Source organism: Vicia villosa, linkage group LG2, assembly GCF_029867415.1.
Source record: "Vicia villosa cultivar HV-30 ecotype Madison, WI linkage group LG2, Vvil1.0, whole genome shotgun sequence".
Taxonomy (NCBI): domain Eukaryota; kingdom Viridiplantae; phylum Streptophyta; class Magnoliopsida; order Fabales; family Fabaceae; genus Vicia; species Vicia villosa.
The window spans coordinates 3,498,897-3,519,382 of NC_081181.1; the positions used below are offsets into that span (position 1 = coordinate 3,498,897).

Below are 20,486 nucleotides of genomic sequence, written 5' to 3' on the forward strand. Positions count from 1 at the left end.
CTTTCTCAATTTTACACTTAAACAAATACAATAATCATTCTAATTCTATAGAAAATGAAGTCTATTTCCTTTTTAACTATTATTACATCTTCTCTGTTTTAAGTATCTCTGCCAGGTGCAGCTGCTACCTACTAGCATGTATGGCTTGAACTGTTGAAACAAATATTTAAATGGTATAACATATATATTTTTTTGTTTTGGATTTTTACTTCTATATTGCTTTTGGGTGAAAAAGTTCATACAATTTATTCATGTAATAGCATGTTCACTTTTAGAAGAGAACAAAAATTTCCCTTCAAATATGAATTTCCAAATTTCTAAGCAGTTTTCTATTAGGTGTTATCAAATTATCCTCTTAAGAAACTACATGTAGAGCATGTTCAAATTCACAAAGAAATTGCCAGAATCACAATGAGACATTGTTATTTTACAAAAACTATATTCAGGAACATGCAATAGTAGATAAATATTTCAAAAATCTTAGAGCAGTTCTCTTTGCTCTTTATTCTCTGTATTTGAACAAAAAGAATACATCTTGCCTTAATCAGTTTCCTTGTTTTCTCTTATGCAAATGAAGCTTTAGTACATACTTAGATAGACAGAAAGATTCTTTAAACGGATGCAACAGTAGTTAGAAAAGCCTAGTTCACTATATCATACTAGTACCTTCAAAACTGATGCCTACTCTGTGAGGGTATAAGTAACTTGATTATTAAAACTGGGTTTTGAAATCCAACCTAGAAGAACAAGTTAATTTACAATTCGAGAAAAATGAGGAACATCTATAAGATAAAAAGAACATGATATTATTTACATGTATACTATGAACATCAGCACATATAATTTTCTTAAATGATTATCTACTCCTCATAATAGAGCGAATTGGTCAAAACTCAGAAGGCTCGTTCCTTGCCATACATCTCGATCTTACCCATAAGAATACAAAGAATCTGGAGGAAAAAATTTAATCCGGTTGGTTAGTGTGTCACGATCAGTGCAGAAAGAGCATTATGTGCAGAGTAAGCATTATGTTGGACTAAATAGATCAGATTAAGTGACACTCCGTTATATGCTCTTTGGCAGTTTGATCTTTCAATATTTTTTGCAAGGCTTTATGACATCTGAAAGTATTCAATTGATTTCTGTAAGAATATATCAATCATTTAGGTTTAAGAATGAAGAAACAATTGGTTATAATTTGGCTTACCTCCAAGGGAGATGATCAAGGAACATGGATGGTGAAACAATAATATTATTGAAATTCTCTCTATTTGCTACGTAAGCTTTATAACATCTCTCCCTCTCCATCGTTCTCCAAGATCTCTTGAGATCATTTTGAGGACTTTTCTTGTCTGCGACAATATGAATTACAAATCCCGGCAAATACATCTCTGGGGGATCATCAGCAGACTGGTTTTCAGAAGTTGGAACAGAATCTATAAACTGTGACACAGGATCATCTCTTGAATGTACGTCTGAAGCAAAAGGATTAAACTGTGACACGGGATCATCTCTTGAATGTACGCCTGAAGCAAAAGGATTTGTAAATTCGGCATTATTAATTTCAACGATATGATCACTTGCCCTACTATCAGCCCAGAGTGAAATCTCATCATGTTCATCATCGCCTGTAACACAACCAAAAAAAAACCAATACATACCATCACCATGCAAACAATCAGAATAACAAAATGATTTACAATCTTCATTCCCAAAAGGATGCATATATTCACCATGGTCAGCTGTAACAAGAAGATCCCTTTTACTCGCCGCGGTCCAGAGTGAAGCATCTTGAACCACTTGATTGTTGCTGCCTGCAGCATATAGTGGAAATCTTTTCAGAAAAAGAACCTCTCACCAACCTAGTTTCAAAAATGATGACATAATACACATGACTTTCATCACTACTAACTTATTCAGATGAACAACCTTTATTATCAATGTCACACAGCACTTCATGCTCTGCCTCTTGATTATTTCTTTCATATTGGCTTATAAATAGAAACCGACGAGCAAGTCTGAAAATCATTGCACTGTCAGCTTTAGGATCTTGTGCTAGTAATGTGATAGCTGCTGCCCTCAGCCTCATCATGGATCCAATTGAAAGGCGGGATGAAAACTCATTTCCATAAATAATGCTGCATCATTAACAGCAAAAGGAAACAGAAAAGGAAGCTGAAAGTATTGCCAAAAGAGAATTAACCACAATCAAACTTTTCGCAAGTAAAAAATTACCTTGTTATAAATGACGAACATGCATTAGCCACAATTAAATCCACACATGGGAGTGGCCCATATGAGTAAACATGCAGATTGGGGTATCGGTTATAAAGCTGTAGAAAAACTCAGAAATTATTTTAGAATACAATCTAACATTTACAAAGATAATTTGGCAAGTAAAACACTACATATAAAATGACCTCCCATGTATGGATGTTTTCAGCATTTCCTCATTTTCAGTCTGGGCCAGTAAAACTAACAATAATAAATAATTTAAAGTTCTTGAATTTTCAACCGGCCTTTGAATCTGGTCTAACTTTATTAATTCTTACAAATAATAATGCAAACAAATATTGCTACTACTACACAAAAGTCTTGGGAAGTGAAGGGTGTACTAAGAGATCCTTCAATCCAAGAGGAGAGCTAATTGAAATGCATACATAGACCAAGAACTAAGAAATCGTATATTCAATACCCTTCTTTTTTTCAGGACAAATATACATGAGTTGAAACATAAGCAATACTATGCTTATTTTGACGTAGTAACATGTCATTGGCATAAGCTACCTTAGATTGTCTCTTTAGATTTTGGAAAAGTTTCTTTTTCCTTAATATATCATGACTCGTTGTTTATTTCATTAGGATTAGGAGTTTAGAATTTGTATAAATAAGGATTAGTGTTATGTTGTTTGTGGCAAGACCCAGTGGATCTTTCAAAAGCAATATCAATATAGTTTCCATTTACTTTCTTTTTTTTCATATAACGAGAACTAAACAACTAAGGAAAGTAGGAAACATGAGATTTTTTTTTTTGCAAAACAGTTTTTTTGGGAATTGACTCTCAATGAATACTTGGTTCTGAATGCAATCAAAATCAAAATGGAAGATTAGGCTTACTGAAGAAACTAATAAAAGGTAAATTATGTCTTTAAAAGAGAGAAATGGCATACTTTTATTCCAAGCAATGCAGCTATAGCACCCCCAAGTGAATGGCCAACTATGCGGACATTATACCCAAAGCACTCACAGCCAAATCCCAGCAATTTAGAAAGATGCCCATAGGATTCAGTGTCTGTATTTCCATGTAGAAAAAGGAAACCAGTGTTAAAAAAGGAGTATGTGCTATGTTAGAAAGACAAAAATGTTTGTAACTTGTAAGTTCAATAAAGTTTCAATTTGGCAATTCATAAATAAAAAACATACGTTTAACTCAATCATGTATCCATGGCGATTACTTAACCCTCACAATAACTAAAGTATTTCCATGTAGAAAAAAGAAACCAGTGTTAAAAAAGGAGTATGTGCTATGTAAGAAAGACAATAATGTTTGTAAGTTCAATAATGTTTCAATTTGGCAATTCATAAATAAAAAGCATAATGTTTTACTCAATCATGTAACCATGGTTAACCCTCACAATAAAGTATTTGTATTAGAAAGCAGGAAACAATATCAACAACAACCAAGCCTTATCCCACTAAGTGGAGTCAGCTACATGGATCAATTTGCGTCATAAAGTTCTATCCAAGACCATATTTCTATCCAAATCGTTAACCTCGAGATCTTTCTTAATAATTTTTCTTATGGTCTTTCTAGGTCTTTCTCTCCCTCTAATTGATTAACTTCTCTCCAACTGATCTACTCTCCTTATCCTTATCACAGAATCTCAGGTTTTCTCTCTACAGGCCCAAACCATCCAAGTCTATTTTCCACCATCTTCTTAATAATTTTTCTTATGGTCTTTCTAGGTCTTTCTCTCCCTCTAATTGATTAACTTCTCTCCAACTGATCTACTCTCCTTATCCTTATCATAGAATCTCAGGTTTTCTCTCTACATGCCCAAACCATCCAAGTCTATTTTCCACCATCTTCTCTACTGTAAATGCTACCCCAACACTCTAATATTTTCATTTCTAATTTATCTAGTCTTACCACACATCAAACGTAACATCCTCATCTCTGCTACACTTACTTTATTCTTGTGTTGAGTCTTAACTGCCCAACATTTTGTCCCCTACAACATTGCAGGTCTTACCGCAATCCAATAAAATTTTCTCTTCAGCTTGAGCGGTACCTTTGCGTCACATATAACCCCTGAAGCTCTCCTCCATTTCAACCACCAAGCTTGAATGTGATGATTTACATCCCCTTCTATCTCCCCATCATTTTGTATTACGGACTCAAGATATTTAAATTGCGTGTGACTTGTGGATGATATGGTTTCTAACTTAAACCAGCAAAGAAGAAGAAAAATTCATTTGAAAAGATCACCTCTTTATATCAAAGAACCGTAAGCATTTCTTACCATGCTCTCCAGGATTTCCTTCAATCTGCATATAAACCTCTCGTGCAGCCTCAACTATACCCGAATGCCCATAGTGGGGAAATGATGAAGTCACATTTTTGTGTATATCAGAATGAATGTAGTTGGAGCTGCAAGGAGAAATTTAAAATATTGACACAAGAGACCAAAGACCTGCATTGGAACATGTGAAATATCGACACTGGGGAAAATTAAAATTACTTCATCAAACCAGACAAGTCTTCTGCAGAAAGGGTGCATTCCTTGCATAACCCATCGGTTATTAGGTCCTCAGGCGTTTCAGTACCACGTATAGCAATTACTACAGTTTGTAGATGATGTAGAACCACAATAAAATATGCAGCTTCACACTTGACCTGGCATGGATATGAGCAAAAAAACAACATTTATACTTGTAGACTCTGCCAGTACAAGATAAAAAAATACATATATTCATATTGTCGTACATATATTGAGTATATAATAATCTCAGGTTGGATAGCTTGGGTTTCCCCGCAATTATAACAACTAAAGCCTTTTCCTATTGGACCCACGTGTCTAAAGTGAACTGACTTTAGAGTGTAAAGTGGGTGATATCAATGATTGATAATACATGTATAACAATTCATGTGCACTGCAATACAACCCCCTTGGTTTTCTAATTTTACTATCAACTCACTTTAGAGCAGCCCAATCATTTCACATTATATGGGACCAGTTGCATGAATCATCCTAACTTTTCCTTTGGAGACTTCATTCATGATTGTATCTTTTTTCAAGTGACCATGATCCCTCATCCATTGTATCATTTACATTGATCTAACTTAATTGTTAGCTTTTGATCAGGCAAAATTCAGTCTCGCACAACATTGGAGGTTTTATATCTGTGATGAAAATTTCCTTTCAGCTTGAGTTGTACCTTTTTATCACATATTACATCTAAGGAGATCCTTCATTTCATTTATCCCACCCAGATCCTATATTTTACATCTTTCTCTATTTCCCCATCATTAACTATATGATGGACCTATGATACTTAAGATCCATGGTATGGTATGGTATGGTATGGTATGGTATGGTATGGTATGGTATGGTATGGTATGGTCTCTTCATTTCATCACCTCTAAGCTATGCTATAATTTTGTTCCTTTTGATAAACATGCATTCTATTAATTCTGCTTTCCTTGTACTTGCACAAAATATGCTTCAATGTTTGTCTGCACGTCACTAACTTTCCATTTATGTCCTTTCTTGATTATAAAACTAAAAATATCCTCTGCAAAAAGCATGCAGAATGGTGCTGTCTGTTGGATATGTTTAGGTACTTTAGGACATTACATTGATACTGTTGCCAGGTAAAATCTTCCTTGTTTCTTGTGGGTATGTTTCATTTTTGAAGATAAGATTCATTAAAAAATAATGGTGTGATTGGGGCAAATGGCTTTTCAGCATTATGTTATATATTAACTAATAACTAGTATTCATGTCCCGTTTCATCTTCATAAAATGCAGAGGCCTTTCCTACTGTATTTCACTCTTTTTCATTTTGTATGGAAAGTCTCTGTCTTTTATGACCCAAAGTACCTCATGTGCAGCACAATTGGACATTTAAATTCTCTAACCTGGTTTACTCTCCCATATCTGAGTGCTTCCGGAGGTAAATTGGCATACTTTAGAAAGGCTGCAGCATGACCTCGCCACCAATTATCACCATCCAAAGCAGGCCGTCTAAGAAAATGAATTAAGTACATAAAACATGTTGAAAATGAAACTATTTAAATTCATGCATGCTGGAGAAAGATAGAGGGGGAAATGTAATGCAAAAGTAGAGGTAGAGAGCTGGAGAGAGCGTAGAAACACAAAGATATATATCAATATGCCTAAGTGCAAAGATAAGATACACAAACTATTCAGATGTCATCTAGAGATTTAGAATTTATGAGCTCACTAACATTAATTTTATCATGTATAGAATATACAAAATATAACCTTGTGAATTGATCTACTGAGCTACTTTGATATGGTAGGAGATATAAGGCTAGTTTGGTGGTTGGTATGAGACAATTAAGGAGTGAAGTGATAAGGAGGTTGAGGATACTATCTCCACCCAAAACATAACACTAATATATACTAACAGTTGTCATTCAAAAAAGTTTATAAAAATAACTACTTTATATGGTAAGTTTTGTTTCTTTTGATGAAAGACATCAACAAAGAGAAGAAAAAAGCTACAGAGATAGGGAAAAGTATCTTTCTAAAGAAACTGAATGGAAAAGAACAGGTGGAGGAACAAGCAAACTAGAGAAACACTAGCACACCAATGCAGAAGATCACTCCAACCGTGTCCGTATTCTGATATTAATACATTTTTCAGAGCTCAACGGCCATTTCTTTGCACACAAAATACTGAAGATCTCTCTAGTATATAAAAAGTTTATAAAAATAACTACTAAAGATCTCAACGGCCATTCAAAAAAGTTTATAAAAATAACTACTTTATATGGTAAGTTTGGTTTCTTTTGATGAAAGGCATCAACAAAGAGAAGAAAAAAGCTACATAGATAGGGAAAAGTATCTTTCTAAAGAAACTGAATGGAAAAGAACAGGTGGAGGAACAAGCAAACTAGAGAAACACTAGCACACCAATGCAGAAGATCACTCCAACCGTGTCTGTATTCTGATAGTAATACATTTTTCAGAGCTCAACGGCCATTTCTTGCACACAAAATACTGAAGATCTCTCCAACTTCATCACATATTTTGATAAGTAATATAATTTTCGGAGTCCAAAGACCGTTTCTATGTTACAAAGTACAAGTATCAAAACCAAAAACATGAAATTTGAACGAAGACTTCAAGCTACTACGGATTAAGTTATATACATCATAGTTTATAAAGTTGAATATCCAACAAATCACCACCTGTTGCGTGCCCAAGGAGACAAAACCCCTTGTCTATAGAGCCATAAACAAAGAAACATCAGAGGATTTCGTCCAACATCAAGCAATGGGCCCTGAATCATTGAATGCAGTATAAATGTTAAAACCGTGTTGGTAAAAATATAACATGAATTTGAAATTAAGGTTTTAATAGAAATACAGTGTATGCAGCTTCGGCAAATTTATGAAGAGTCGCAGCCTCCTTAACTCGCATCTCTGGTGCTTCCATGGTTTCTTCACAGGATTCTGAAGATTTTTCATTGTGTTGAAGTAAAGCTAAAGCTGGACGAAAAAAACTTCAAGGTTAGAGCGTGATGGTTAAGTTAAACTGATTTGTGGTAGACTGATAAAAATTTGGTGAGATCAACATTATCATACTAAAAATGCAATGTCGTCCATTTAAAAAATCTTTCAACTCAATAACGCAACCACATGTGATCCTGAACCCAAGCACAGATGAACAGCAGTACTTAATGGGAGGAAGGTGAAATATTTGCTTTTAGAAATTAAGGTGATTTATTATGTTAATTAAATACATTGATTTAAATAAACAAAAACTCAACATATCATAATAAAGTGAGTGGTCTAGCATACTCATCATGTCTGAAAGCACAACAAATTAAACCTTGCTGCTTGTTTTAAGGAGGATATTATAACCACTTTATTTGAGATAGCTACCCAACACTAACTGCAAGAATCATATGCACATTTACAAACAGTTCATGAACATATCACAAGTTATTTTTATTAGTGTACTGAAATTCGAAACACTAGTGATAAAGATAAGTATTCATGATATAGCCCAAATAAGCTCTTCCAAACCTGCCAAGAGTTCCATATGGCCGGTTCCAGAAGCCCGATAAGCAACAAGGTCACCTAACAATCGTGCAACCGAATAGACTTCATCTTCCTCCTTTGCAGTCAAGTATTTGACGCGGCCGAGACAGCACAAGGTCTCACGTAAACCGTTATCAAAAACCTCCCTATAATGAGATTTCCAAGCATTGTCATGAGACTCATAGAAAGATCTCCATCTGAGAACATCTGATCCTGTAAAGCACTGAGCTAGAGCAACCAAACAAACAAGAACCATGAATATGGAGAGTAACGTGTGCTTCCGCCAATGAAGGTTCCATCCCAATTCTGCATTCACAAACAGAAAGTGAGGTAATAATAATACTAATATTACTAATAAATCAAACACCGAGATAGAGAGAGCTCTGTAGCACCAGTATCTCTGAAAAAATGTGTCTGTGTATCCAAAACCGACAAGGACACTTGTGATTTTATTTAATTTATTCATTTTTTTCAAATTATTCCTGGTGTTGACGTGTTAGTATTGGTGTCGTGTTTTCAGTATCTGTTGTGCTTGATAGATAGAGATTGATGAATGGAGGAACTCACCAACCTAAAAGACAAACAGCTGGTGAGGTATCTTTGGCGAAATAGTAAGCTGATTTGGAGACAAGGTAAGTAGCGCAGAGAAACTGAATCACTGTGAGCGCAACGGTGCATCGACTCCACCATAACCATTTCTTATACCTTCCCTATCATGTTATAAAGTATTATATTTCATTAAATCAACGATCAACAATCAACGAGGAATGAAAATTGAAATAACGAATAGAATTAGGGAACGTTCGTTCGTACTCGTCTGTGGTAGCGTAAAAGGAGGCGATCTGTGGTGGACGAGGAGTCGTCGTCGAGAATGAGAGTGGCGGCTGATTGTTGAGCAACGGCGGTTTGAAACATGACTATGACTCTCATAGCGGCGGCAAAAGAAACGGCGGCGAATGGGAGAAGAGAACGGAGATCGCAGAGGAGATAGGTTTGGGAAAGGAGAAGGGCGCCAATGAGGAAAACGAGAGCGTTGGAAATCCCTAAAACAATGCCTACACGTCTCAGGTTTCTGACACCAAAACCCATTGCACGCGCCACCACCGCCGTCGCCACCACCTGCTCCTCCTATCTTCCACCTTCCATTTGATTTAAATTAATTTAATTAACAATACTAATCAGAATCGGACGATTTCTATGCTAATCTGTTATTAACTCTTTCTAGATAATTGCCTCAAAATAAAGAGGAAAAGAACTGTTATCTGCATAATTTTCAAAAGCTAAGTATAAATAACATGAATTAGGAGCACGGTTTCAACTCTAACATCCTGCTAATTCATCTAAGAGCTAAAACAATTACCATTAAAAGTACTGTACCAACTATTATGAAATCAATTACAGATTTATTTTAATTTTTTTTATGTGGGTCAAAATTCATTTTATTCCTTAGATTCGATCAAATGCGGCTCACAAATTTTGAAAAAAAAATATATATAAAAAGACCACCATAAGTAATGAACGTATTAATTTTTAAAAAATAAATTTTTTTCAGATTTTATACAATATATTAAAAATCGGACCGAACTAGCCGGTCAGACTGAAAACCGGGGAAGTCACCGTTATGGTTTAATTATTTTATACCACTATTTTACCTTTGTATTAAATTTTTTTCTATTACACTTATTTTATGGTGATTCTATGAAGACTATAATGGTTCACGATTTTCTTTTCTTTATATAAATATGAATTTAGTTTTCTTTGTCAAGTCATTTGTCTTGGTCGTCTTAAACCCTGAAAAATTTAAAAATATTTTTCATGTGTCCTGAAATGCATTTTCGGATATACTCAAATCACACTAAAATGTGTTATTCTGATATCCACCTCATTTTGCAACGACAAAAAAATGTTTGAAGATGCACCTTCGAACATATTCAATTTTTTGCAAAATAAAGGTGACTCAACAATTTGTGCCTGAAATGTATGTAAAAATGTGCGTTTGGAGATGCATTTCCAAACACTAGAAACATTTAAGACTTTTCATGGTGGTGGAAGAGAACACATAAGAGTGAAAAGAGAAATTCCATATTTATTACTCAGATATCCATGTTTGAATATTGGACCATTATATAAAATCATAGTTTAAGATCCACACATCACAATGATTTCGGCTCAAACATCACGTAGTCACGTGGGACACGAAAGATATCTTAAAATGGGAAGTAGCAAAGTTGACCATGTGTTTGTCACGTGGGTGAGATAGACATGCCATGAGACATTGTCAACTCGTCAATTTAGTTGAAATATTTGTGATCCGCATACCACAATCATTTATCTTAAAATGCAAAGTGAAGCAATTCAAACACCAATGATAATGAAAACATACACTGCTAATGAAAGCATTGCAAGAGAATAGATTAGATTAAAGAACAAACCTTAATCAAAATGTTCCTCCGCAATCTTAGATAACGATTTGTAGTTTTGATTTCACCTCGATAGAATTAACAACCGAGGAAAAAATTTGTTGATTTCATCGGAGGAAAAATCAACCAAGAGAAAAAAGGGACGACTTTCCATTATATCTTTTGTTACCTCACCCACCAAACTGAGGTAAAAGCCATGTTTCAACCTAGGTGTAAAAGCCATGTTAGACACGACATGAGAGATCCTCGAAAAAAGACCAATTGCCAGGACCCCCTATAGAGCAGGGTCAAGTGGACCAAATCCAAGGAAAAACCTAAAGGCACTTACGGTTTTTGCTAGGTCTAAAAGGACTACAAATACTTACCTATTAGGCCAAAGGATCACATACACAAATAACATACTCAAGACCTCTTATTTGGTATATTGCCAACAAAGTCTACATACCACAAGTAAAAACAGTAAATACAATTATGGATTATGAGACATCTAGGTACGTTTATGAATAGTTTCACTGAAGAATAGCTCCTAGGAGATAGGTTTAGGAAAGGAGAAGGGCGCCAATGAGGAAAATGAGAGCGTTGGAAATCCCTAAAACAATGGCTACACGTCTCAGGTTTCTGACACCAAAACCCATTGCACGCACCACCACCGCTGTCGCAACCACCTGCTTCTATCTTCCAACTTCCATTTAATTAAAGTTAATTAGTAATAATATTAATCAGAATCGGACGAATTATATGCTAATCTGTCATTAACTTTTTCAAAAGAAGAAAAAAAAACTGTTAACTGCGTAATCTTCAAAAGCTACAAGTATAAATAACATGAAATTGACTCGTTAATGGGAGCTTAGATGATAGGAGCACGGTTTCAACTCTAACATCCTGCTAATTCATAGAGCTAAAACTGTTACCATTAAAAGTACTGTACAGAAAATTATGAAATCAATTACATATTTATTTTAATTTTTTGGGGGTCAAAATTCATTTTATTCCTTAGATTCGATCAAATAAGGCTCACAAATTTTGACAAAAATTTTTTTTAAATAAGACCACCATAAGTAATAAACTAGTATTAATTTTTAAAAAAATAAAAAAAATTCAGATTTTATACAGTGTATTAAAAATCGGGCCGAACTAGCTGGTCAGACTGGAAATCGAGGAAGTCACAGTTCTGGTCTGATTATTTTATACCATTATTTTACATTTAGAAGTTTATCTCTATTTTTCTCTAATACTTTTTCTATTTTTTAGGATAATTTTGTATTAGTTTTTTTCTATTAAACTTATTTTATGGTGATTCCATGAAGACTATAATGGTTCACGATTTTCTTTTCTTTATATAAATAAGAATTTAGTTTTCTTTGTTAAGTCATTTGTCTTGGTCGTCTCACACCCTGAAAAATCTGAAAATGTTTTTCTTGTGTTCTGAAATGCATCTTCAGATATATTCAAATCACACTAAAATGCGTTATTATGATATCCACCTCATTTTGCAACAAAAAAAACGGTTCGAAGATGCACCTTCGAACACATCCAATTTTTTGCAAAATAAAGGTGACTCAACAATTTGTGCCTGAAATGTATATAAAAATGTGCGTTTGGAGATGCATTTTCAAACACTAGAAACATTTAAGACTTTTCATGGTGGTGGAAGAGAACACATAAGGGTGAAAAGAGAAATTCCATATTTATTACTCAGATATCCTTTGAATATTGAACCATTATATAAAATCATAGTTTAAGATCCACACATCACAATGATTTCGGCTCAAACATTACTAATCACGTGGGACACGAAAGATATCTTAAAATGGGAAGTAGCAAAGTTGACCATGTGCTTGTCACGTGGGTGAGATAGACATGCCGTGAGAAATTTTTGAAAAACGGATCACCCGCCATGAGACATTGCCAACTTGTCAATTTAGTTGAAATATTTGTGATCCGCATAAAATCCACACCAACCAATATATTAGAACAATACCACAATCATTTATCTTGAAATGCAGAGTGAAGCAATTCAAACACCAATGATAATGAAAACATACACCGTTAATGAAAGCATTGCAAGAGAATAGACTAGATTAAAGAACCAATTTTAATCAAAATGTTTCTCCGCAATCTTAGATAACAATTCGTAGTTTTGATTTCACCTTGATAGAATTAACAACCAAGAAATTTTTTTGTTGATTTTCATCGGATGAAAAATCAACCAAGAGAAAAAAGGGCAAACTTTCCATTATATATTTTGTTACCTCGCCCACCAAACCGAGGTAAAAGCCATGTTTCAACCTAGGTGTAAAAGCCATGTTAGACAGACATGAGATCCTCGAAAAAGGACCAACTGCCACGACCCCTGATAGAGCAGGGTCAAGTGGACCAAATCCAAGGAAAAACCTAAAGGCACTTCTACTCAAACAACAAAACCATTTCAACAGAAAATCAACTTCTACTTTCAAATACAACTATCAAATTTCAAAAAGGAATAGATATTTCTAGACTATGCCTACCACAGGTAGATTACAACATACACTGTATGTACAATTTCCTTCATTATTCGTTTAAACTTGAAAGGTACAAAAATCAGTTTCCATCAAAACCTTGACTTCTATGCAGTGCCATAGAATCTCATAAAACATAGTAGTAAGTTTATGTACTTTGTTTGCATCCGCAAGTGCAACTCTCAAGATCTTCGTGAAGTTTCTGAAAAAGGGTGAACAGAAAATGTAATCAATATCAATAGAGACAGCATTATTGTACTAAGAATTACTTGATGCATTCATATGAAGCTCTTTTTACACACCTGGACTTGAGTTTGAAGACCTTTGATATGTTGAACTGCCAAATCTAGCATGTCTGAATAACTTGTTTGCTACAGTGACATTTTGAAACAACATTAAGCAACCTATAATGTACAAAGTTAAACACTGGTTTGACAATATTATCGACTCGTTAATAGCTAAACAGGTTCATCTGAGTCTGAAGTGAACCTCTCTTCAAAAGTTTAAAATACACTTCTCTTCTTTTTCAATAATACTACTTCACTGTTACTATTACTACTAGTACTACTTTCAACCACTCAAATTAATGTGTGCATTATCTTAAACAATGCTTATAATGAAATGGATGGAATAATAGGAAAGCAATAATACCTTATCCATATTAGGCACAAGATCCTGCAATTTCTTCAATTTTCCACTTATTCTAGTTCTTCTCTCCTACATACATGCAACTCAATAGAGTTAGTATACATATATACATGTAGTATTTGAAATAGAAACAGAAAGAAAAATGGCAGAGTAGAGTAATTACCCGTTCTGCAATGCTTCGGGGATGCGTGGCACAGCCACGCTTAGCGCGGATTTTACAAGGAACGGAATCTTGAGGAATATGCATCAGCTTGTCCATTTCCATAGAAGTTTGTGGAAGACTATACTGAATTAGATCAAAGTAGAAACATTGAATGAATCAATATAATGGATGAAGAATGTTATCATCAATTGTGAAAAAAGCTACTACTAGTACTACCTGAGTTTCAAGGGCATTGAGGCAATGAAGAAGAAGGTCGGGATCGTCCTCGTTTCTACTCGAACGCTTATTATTAGTTTGATTTTGAGAACCAGAAGAAAATACTATAGAATTTGAATTGTTATTGTTATTAGTATTATTATTATTATCAGGTCCTACACCCCAGTTACTACTATGCAATGATCCATTTCCTGCAGCTACTGCTGCATAATCAACACCATTTTCAGATATTCTAGAAAGACATTCCTGTCCTTGTCCTCCTCCAGTAAAGCTCAATTCAGACTTCAATCTCGATCCTCCATTTCCGCCTCTCGTGATTGTGAACCCCGCTGCAATTATTATTACATAATGTTTTTCAATTTCATAACTCATGATGAAATTATTAATATTCTATGAGATCTATCTAATTACAATTTAATCAAATTCATTGCATAAAATGATAATTAGAATAAAAATAGGAGATACCGCTGTTATTGTGATTGAGAGTGGCGAGATGGTTGAGGAAACCGGCGGGAGAGCTTTTTTGACGGACCAGAGATGATCCGTCAAAGCCTTCGTAAGAAGATCTCTGCTGTTGTTGCTGTTGCTGCTGCTGTTGTTGCTGTTGTTGCTGCTGCTGGTGGCTGGAATCACCGGAGAAATAATGTCCAGTCCCGGGGAGAAGGCGTGATCCTGCTAGAACGGCATCAACGGTGCTGGTGAGGAGAGAGCCGGGTGCAGAACCGTATCTGGTAAGACCTGTCTGACTTATGGAACTCTGCTGTTGTTGAGAAGAGGAGGAAGAAGTGGAACCAGAAGAAGAAGGAGGACGATACATGATGATGATAGAGTTGAATAATGTGAATCTGTGTGCGAGAGGAGAGAAAAGAAGAGAAGACTAAGAAAAAAGAAGATGGAATGATATTATAATAAAAGAAGCAAGTTGTTGTTAGTTGGGATGAGGTTAAGGAGGGTTTACAAATATCCTAAGCACAAAAACAAGATATTAGAGATTAGATGCGCTGTCTCACACTCCACTTGTGCAATTGTTTATGACAACTTGTTAATATCACGTGCCCTTTTTCATCAAAACATGCCCACCTTCATGGTATCTCCATTTTTTATGTCCCACAATTGTCAATTTTCAAAACTATACAATGGTATGCACTAAACTTAGCACTCACTATCTTTGTTTTTTTAATGTTTACTACTCATGTGGATTCTATTGGCGGCTTTTCTCAATTCATGGTATGCAGCTCTAAGTATTTGAGCTTAATTCAAGACACTATTATATAGGATAAATTTTGAAAACATGTGGTTGTGGTTTATGTTGGTTTTTCCTCTAATTTGGAGAGGCCCAATTGGATGTGGGTTACTCACCCATGCGTGTAATCGTTTGTTATTATCCAACAAAGAGGAATATGGTTTAAGTGTGAAAAACAACAAGAGAAAAGAAGTGAGAAGAGAGAAAAATCAATAGCCACATCAAAATCTCGCAGCCCCAATTTCAGCACAATTCAATCCCACAAAATCGGACCTTGCCTATAATTCAGCAGTCAATTATAGTGGAGATTTCAAGTGGCCTACGGGTCTCGTGGTTTTTTACTCCTAGTTAACGGAGGTTTTTCCACGGTAAAATTGTGTTGTGTTGTTTGATGTATTTTTTTGTTGATTGTCGTTGCATGTGATATTTAGGAGAGCTTTATCTTGTTGGATTTTTCTGTTGCATTTGGGGTTTCCTTCCAACAAGTGGTATCAAAGTCTGGTTTGATTTGGCTAACGATGGAGACAAACACATCTAGGATGGTAAGTTTGAATGGTTCTAATTATAATGTTTAGAAAGGAAAAATGGAAGATTTGCTTTATGTGAAAGATTTTCACTAACTAATTTTCTCTAATGAAAAACCCGATGGAAAAAGTGATGAAGAATGGTCTTTATTGCATAGACAAGTTTGTGGTTATATTCTCCAATGGGTGGGTGATAATATTTTGAATCATGTGAGTTCGGTGACTCATGCTCACTCTCTTTGGACCAAACTTGGAGTTGTATGCAAGAAAGACGGGGAACAATAAGTTGTTCTTGTTCAAGTAATTGATGTCATTAAGGTATAGTGGTGGTTCACCAATAATCGATCACTTGAATAATTTCCAAGGTATTCTAAATCCATTGTCGGCGATGAATCTTACTTTTGATGAGGAAATTCAAGGTTTGTGGCTTCTTGGTACTTTTCTTGATTCTTGGGAGACTTTTAGAACATCTTAGTCTAACTCCGCTCCTAATGGTATCATCTCAATAGACTTGGCTAAAAGTAGTGTGTTGAATAAGGAGTTGAGGCGTAAGTCACAAGGTTCTACTTCATATTCCTGTGTGTTGGTTATCAAATCAAGGGGGAGACATCAAAGTAGAGGTTCAAGTAACCGTGGTACTTCACGTGGTAAATCACAAGGAGGCTCTAATAGATTCTCTCATATTGAGTGTCATCATTGTAGGGGGAAAAGGACACATAAAGAGGTATTATCATAAGTTTAAAAGGGAAAACAAGAATAAGAGTTATAACAATGACAAAAAAGAAGGTAACAATAATGAAGATGTTTCTATTGTTGATGACTTCTTTATTGTTTGTGATAGTTGTGTAGAGAATGTCAATCTATCATGTGATGAGATGGATTGGGTGGTTGATAGTGGTTCTTCTACTCATGCAACCTCGAGACGTGATCTTTTTTTAACTTACGAGATCGGTGACTCTGGGTTGTTCGTATGGGAAATAATGGGCAAGATAATGTCATCAGAATAGGAGATATTTGTTTCAAAACTAGCAATGGGACTACTCTAGTTCTCAAAGGTGTGAAACACATTCTAGAACTTTGATTTAATCTTTTATCCGTTGGAAAGTTCGATAATGAAGGATATGATAATTATTTTTTGGGTAATAAATGAAAGTTAAAGAAAGGCTCAATGGTGATTGCTAAAGGAAAATGTAATTTGAACTTGTATGTCGTCCAAAACATCAACACTTGTGTCAAAGATAACTCATGAATTATGGCGCAACCATTTAGGTCGTATAAGTGAAAAAGGTTTGTGTATTTTGGCTAAGAAGAATGTGTTGTATGGTGTTTCCGATGCAAAGTTAAGAAAGTGTTCACATTGTTTGGCGGGTAAGCAAAGGCAAGTTTCCTTTTTGTCGTCTGAACCTAAGAGGAAATCAAAAGTGTTGGATTTAGTACATTGCGATGTGTGTGGTCTGATGAAGACACAGTCACTTGGTGGTGCATATTACTCTATGAATTTCATTGATGATTTTTCTCGGAAAACATGGGCTTATACCTTGAGGGAAAAAGATCGAGTGTTGGATACCTTCAAGTTATTTCAAGCATCGGTTGAAAGAGAAACGGGGAAAAAGCTCAAGTGTATTCGAACCGATAACAGGGGAGGGTATATAGGACCTTTCGACAAGTATTGTCAAGATCAAGGTTTACGTCATCAAAAGTCTCCTCCAAAGACACCACAATTGAATGGGCTAGCCGAAAAAATGAATAGAACTTTGGTGGAAAGGATGAGATGTTTACTTTCTCAATCAAAGTTAGCGAAATACTTTTTGGGAGAAGCATTGAGCATGAATGTACATATTTTAAACCTCACTCCCTGTGTTCCTTTGAAGTTTGATGTTCCAAATCATGTTTGGAGTGGTAATGATGTTTCCTGCAACTATCTTCAGGTTTTTGGGTGCATGGCTTATGTGCATATTTTTAAGGATAGGAGATTGAAATTGGACGAGAAGTCAAAGAAATATGTGTTTGTTTAGTATGGACTTGATGAGTTTGGGTATCGATTCTTTGATCCGGTTCAACGGAAGCTTATTCGTAGTTGTGATGTGGTATTCATGGAGAATTATACCATTGAGAACATCGACAAAGTTGAGAATAAATCCGACTTTTGAAGACAAAGAAATGGTTTATATGGGCTCAACTACTATTGCTCCTACCCCTATCACTTTTGAAGATGTTCCAATTGAAAATCAAGGTATGGATTTGAATGTTGATAATGTTTTAAATCCTAATGATATTGTTGATGTAGGTATTGCGGAAGACGTTGTTGAAAATGAGGTTAATCAAAATGTTGAAAGTGTCGAGCATCTGATTGCTTCTAATGAGTTGAGACGGTCTACTCGTGATAAAAGACCTTCCATTTGATACCCCTCGAATGAGTATGTTTTTCTTACCGACAGTGGAGAACCCGAAAGCTTTAAAGAAGTTTTAGTGGATGAGAACAAAAAGAAGTAGATGAATTCCATGGAGGATGAAATGCAATCACTTCGTGAGAATAATACCTTTAAGTTAATGAAGTTTCCAATGGGTAAGATAGCATTGAAGAATAAATGAATTTATCGAATTAAGCAAGATGAGTGTACTTCTCAAAGAAGATTCAAGGCTTGTTTGATGGAAAAAGGTTTTAAGCAACACAAAGGTGTTAATTTTGGTGGGATTTTGGCTCCGGTTGTGAAGAACAAAGCTCTTATAGAGTTTCGGATTCTAGATGGAACCACATATCTCGCCTCTTTGACATCCAAGTTGAATGCATTGTCTCTCTTGATCTTTTTTGTATTCCAAGATTGATTGTAGATTTTGATGATGTTTATGTATGCCTCTAATTAGTGTCAGAGAGAACCTTGTTTGTATCCATTATTGATTGTAGTGGAGATATTAAGTGGCCTACGGGTCCTGTAATTTTTTACTCCTACTTAACGGAGGTTTTTCCATGCTAAAATTGTGCTGTGTTGTTTGGTGTGTTTTGTTGATTGTCTCTAAGTTACAGATGATATTTGGAAGAGATTGTGTTGTTGAATTATTCTTCTGCGTTGTGGATTTCTTCCCATCACTTCACTCCTCTCCTCTCTCTTTTCTCATCCTTCTTTGTTCTTGTGCTTTCCGTGTGTATGTAAAAATAATACTTTATTTGTCCATCATCATCATGGCACCTAGGATATTAAGCTTTGTCTCTCCAGCTCCTCTCATCGATGATTTTTCATCTCAAGAACAAATCTTAAACTAAATCTCAAGAAAATATGAGAATCAAAACTTGAAATAAGGTAGGTTTTTTCAAGATTTTGCGAATAGGACGATGTTAAGAGTCCATACCTTGGATGCTTGAATCTTTCAAGAATGTGAATTGTTCAAAACTTTTGAAGATTTTAACTTAAAGACATCCATCTGTAGCCTACCTTTTAAAGATTTATAATCAAAGGTATGGAGGTTATAATCAAAGTATTCTAGATTTATATGGTAAAGAGAAGATAACTTTTACTTGCCCATTTAGAGTATTTACTTATAGAATAATGTTTTTTTTTGCAACGCCCTAACTACATCCAGAAGGTTTGAAACTCCATAGAGGTATTTATGGATGACTTTTTTATTTTTGAAAAAAAATTTATTCTAGATTGAAACACTTAGATGTCATATTAAAGAGATGAATTTGACCAATCTAATTTTGAATTGGGAAAATATCATTTTAGGGTTAGTGAACAGATTGTCTTAGGGCACAAAATTCGTCAAGAGGTATTAGGATGGATTGTGCTAAGATTGGGGTAATTGAAATTTTTCATTTCCTATGAATGTGTAAAGGGAATTAGAAGTTTCTTAGGACATGTTGGATTTTATCAGCATCTCATAAAGAATTTCTCAAAAATATGCTAAACTTCCATGTAATATATTATTCAAGGAAATTATTTTAATTTTGATAATGATTGTCTAAACTATTTTATGCTAATAAAGAAAAATTCGGTCACATCATCTGTTGTCTTGGAAATTTTTTGCTCTTATTTAGTTGACTAGGTTATTGATTTTAAAAATCATGCAGCGTTAAGATAGTTGTTGAACAAATGAGAGACAAAATCCCACTTGCTAAGATGTGCATTGATGGCGTAGAAGTTTGACCTTGAAATTAGAGATGAAAAATGAGTTGAAAATATGGTGGCAGATCCCTTGTCAATATTGGAAAACTCGGAAGTTACCAACAAAGAAAACATTGTAGTGGAGGAGTTTTCAAACGAGAAGTTGTTTATGATTATTGAAAGTGCATGGTTTGTTGACATAACAACCTATAAAACCTAAAATAAAGATCTGGAAGATATTACTAAAACAGCGCACACACGCACATGCATACATGCATGCACATGCACACACACTTAAGGAGGCGAGGGTTGTTCGCCTTATTTAGGTTTGAAGTCATGGACGGTAACCATCTCGTTGTTTTCCTTGGTGAGTTTTGA

At 35.0% G+C, this 20,486-nt stretch overlaps 2 protein-coding genes across 4 annotated transcripts; both read right to left on the reverse strand.

Moving 5' to 3' along the window:
* Positions 1–689: 689 nt before the first annotated feature.
* Positions 690–9,670, reverse strand: LOC131648819 (uncharacterized). Of its 2 annotated transcripts, none has more exons than XM_058918542.1 (14): positions 9,110–9,670; positions 8,868–9,006; positions 8,282–8,602; positions 7,620–7,741; positions 7,442–7,533; positions 6,143–6,248; positions 4,743–4,897; positions 4,524–4,651; positions 3,171–3,292; positions 2,236–2,333; positions 1,930–2,138; positions 1,734–1,814; positions 1,208–1,628; positions 690–1,121 (listed from the first exon to the last, which is right to left on the reverse strand). In XM_058918542.1, the coding sequence occupies exons 1-14, from the start codon at positions 9,383–9,385 to the stop codon at positions 1,046–1,048; spliced, it is 2,346 nt and encodes a 781-aa protein (XP_058774525.1). In that variant the 5' UTR covers positions 9,386–9,670; the 3' UTR covers positions 690–1,045. The 2 variants fall into 2 exon arrangements, with proteins under 2 accessions (XP_058774525.1, XP_058774526.1); XM_058918543.1 differs by having other exon boundaries at positions 8,864–9,001; positions 9,110–9,245.
* Positions 9,671–13,142: 3,472 nt separating this feature from the next.
* On the reverse strand, positions 13,143–15,441 carry LOC131645768 (transcription factor bHLH128-like). Of its 2 annotated transcripts, none has more exons than XR_009297186.1 (6): positions 14,707–15,441; positions 14,242–14,570; positions 14,026–14,148; positions 13,866–13,931; positions 13,517–13,618; positions 13,143–13,416 (listed from the first exon to the last, which is right to left on the reverse strand). XR_009297186.1 is itself a non-coding variant. In XM_058915981.1 (6 exons), exons 1-6 carry the CDS (start codon positions 15,056–15,058, stop codon positions 13,363–13,365), a joined length of 993 nt encoding a protein of 330 aa, XP_058771964.1. In that variant the 5' UTR covers positions 15,059–15,268; the 3' UTR covers positions 13,143–13,362. The 2 variants fall into 2 exon arrangements, 1 of the variants encoding a protein (XP_058771964.1); XM_058915981.1 differs by having other exon boundaries at positions 13,517–13,585; positions 14,707–15,268.
* Between the last annotated feature and the right edge of the window lie 5,045 nt (positions 15,442–20,486).

Coding starts and splice junctions, on each gene's coding strand:
- LOC131648819 (XM_058918542.1), bottom strand. CDS start 9,385: ATGGGTTTTGGTGTCAGAAACCTGAGACGTGTAGGCATTGTTTTAGGG. Junction 9,007..9,109: donor TTTTACGCTACCACAGACGA/GTACGAACGAAC, acceptor ATAACATGATAG/GGAAGGTATAAGAAATGGTT. Junction 6,249..7,441: donor TCTCCTTGGGCACGCAACAG/GTGGTGATTTGT, acceptor TCATTTTCTTAG/ACGGCCTGCTTTGGATGGTG.
- LOC131645768 (XM_058915981.1), bottom strand. CDS start 15,058: ATGTATCGTCCTCCTTCTTCTTCTGGTTCCACTTCTTCCTCCTCTTCT. Junction 14,571..14,706: donor TCTCAATCACAATAACAGCG/GTATCTCCTATT, acceptor TAATAATTGCAG/CGGGGTTCACAATCACGAGA. Junction 14,149..14,241: donor TCAATGCCCTTGAAACTCAG/GTAGTACTAGTA, acceptor GATCTAATTCAG/TATAGTCTTCCACAAACTTC.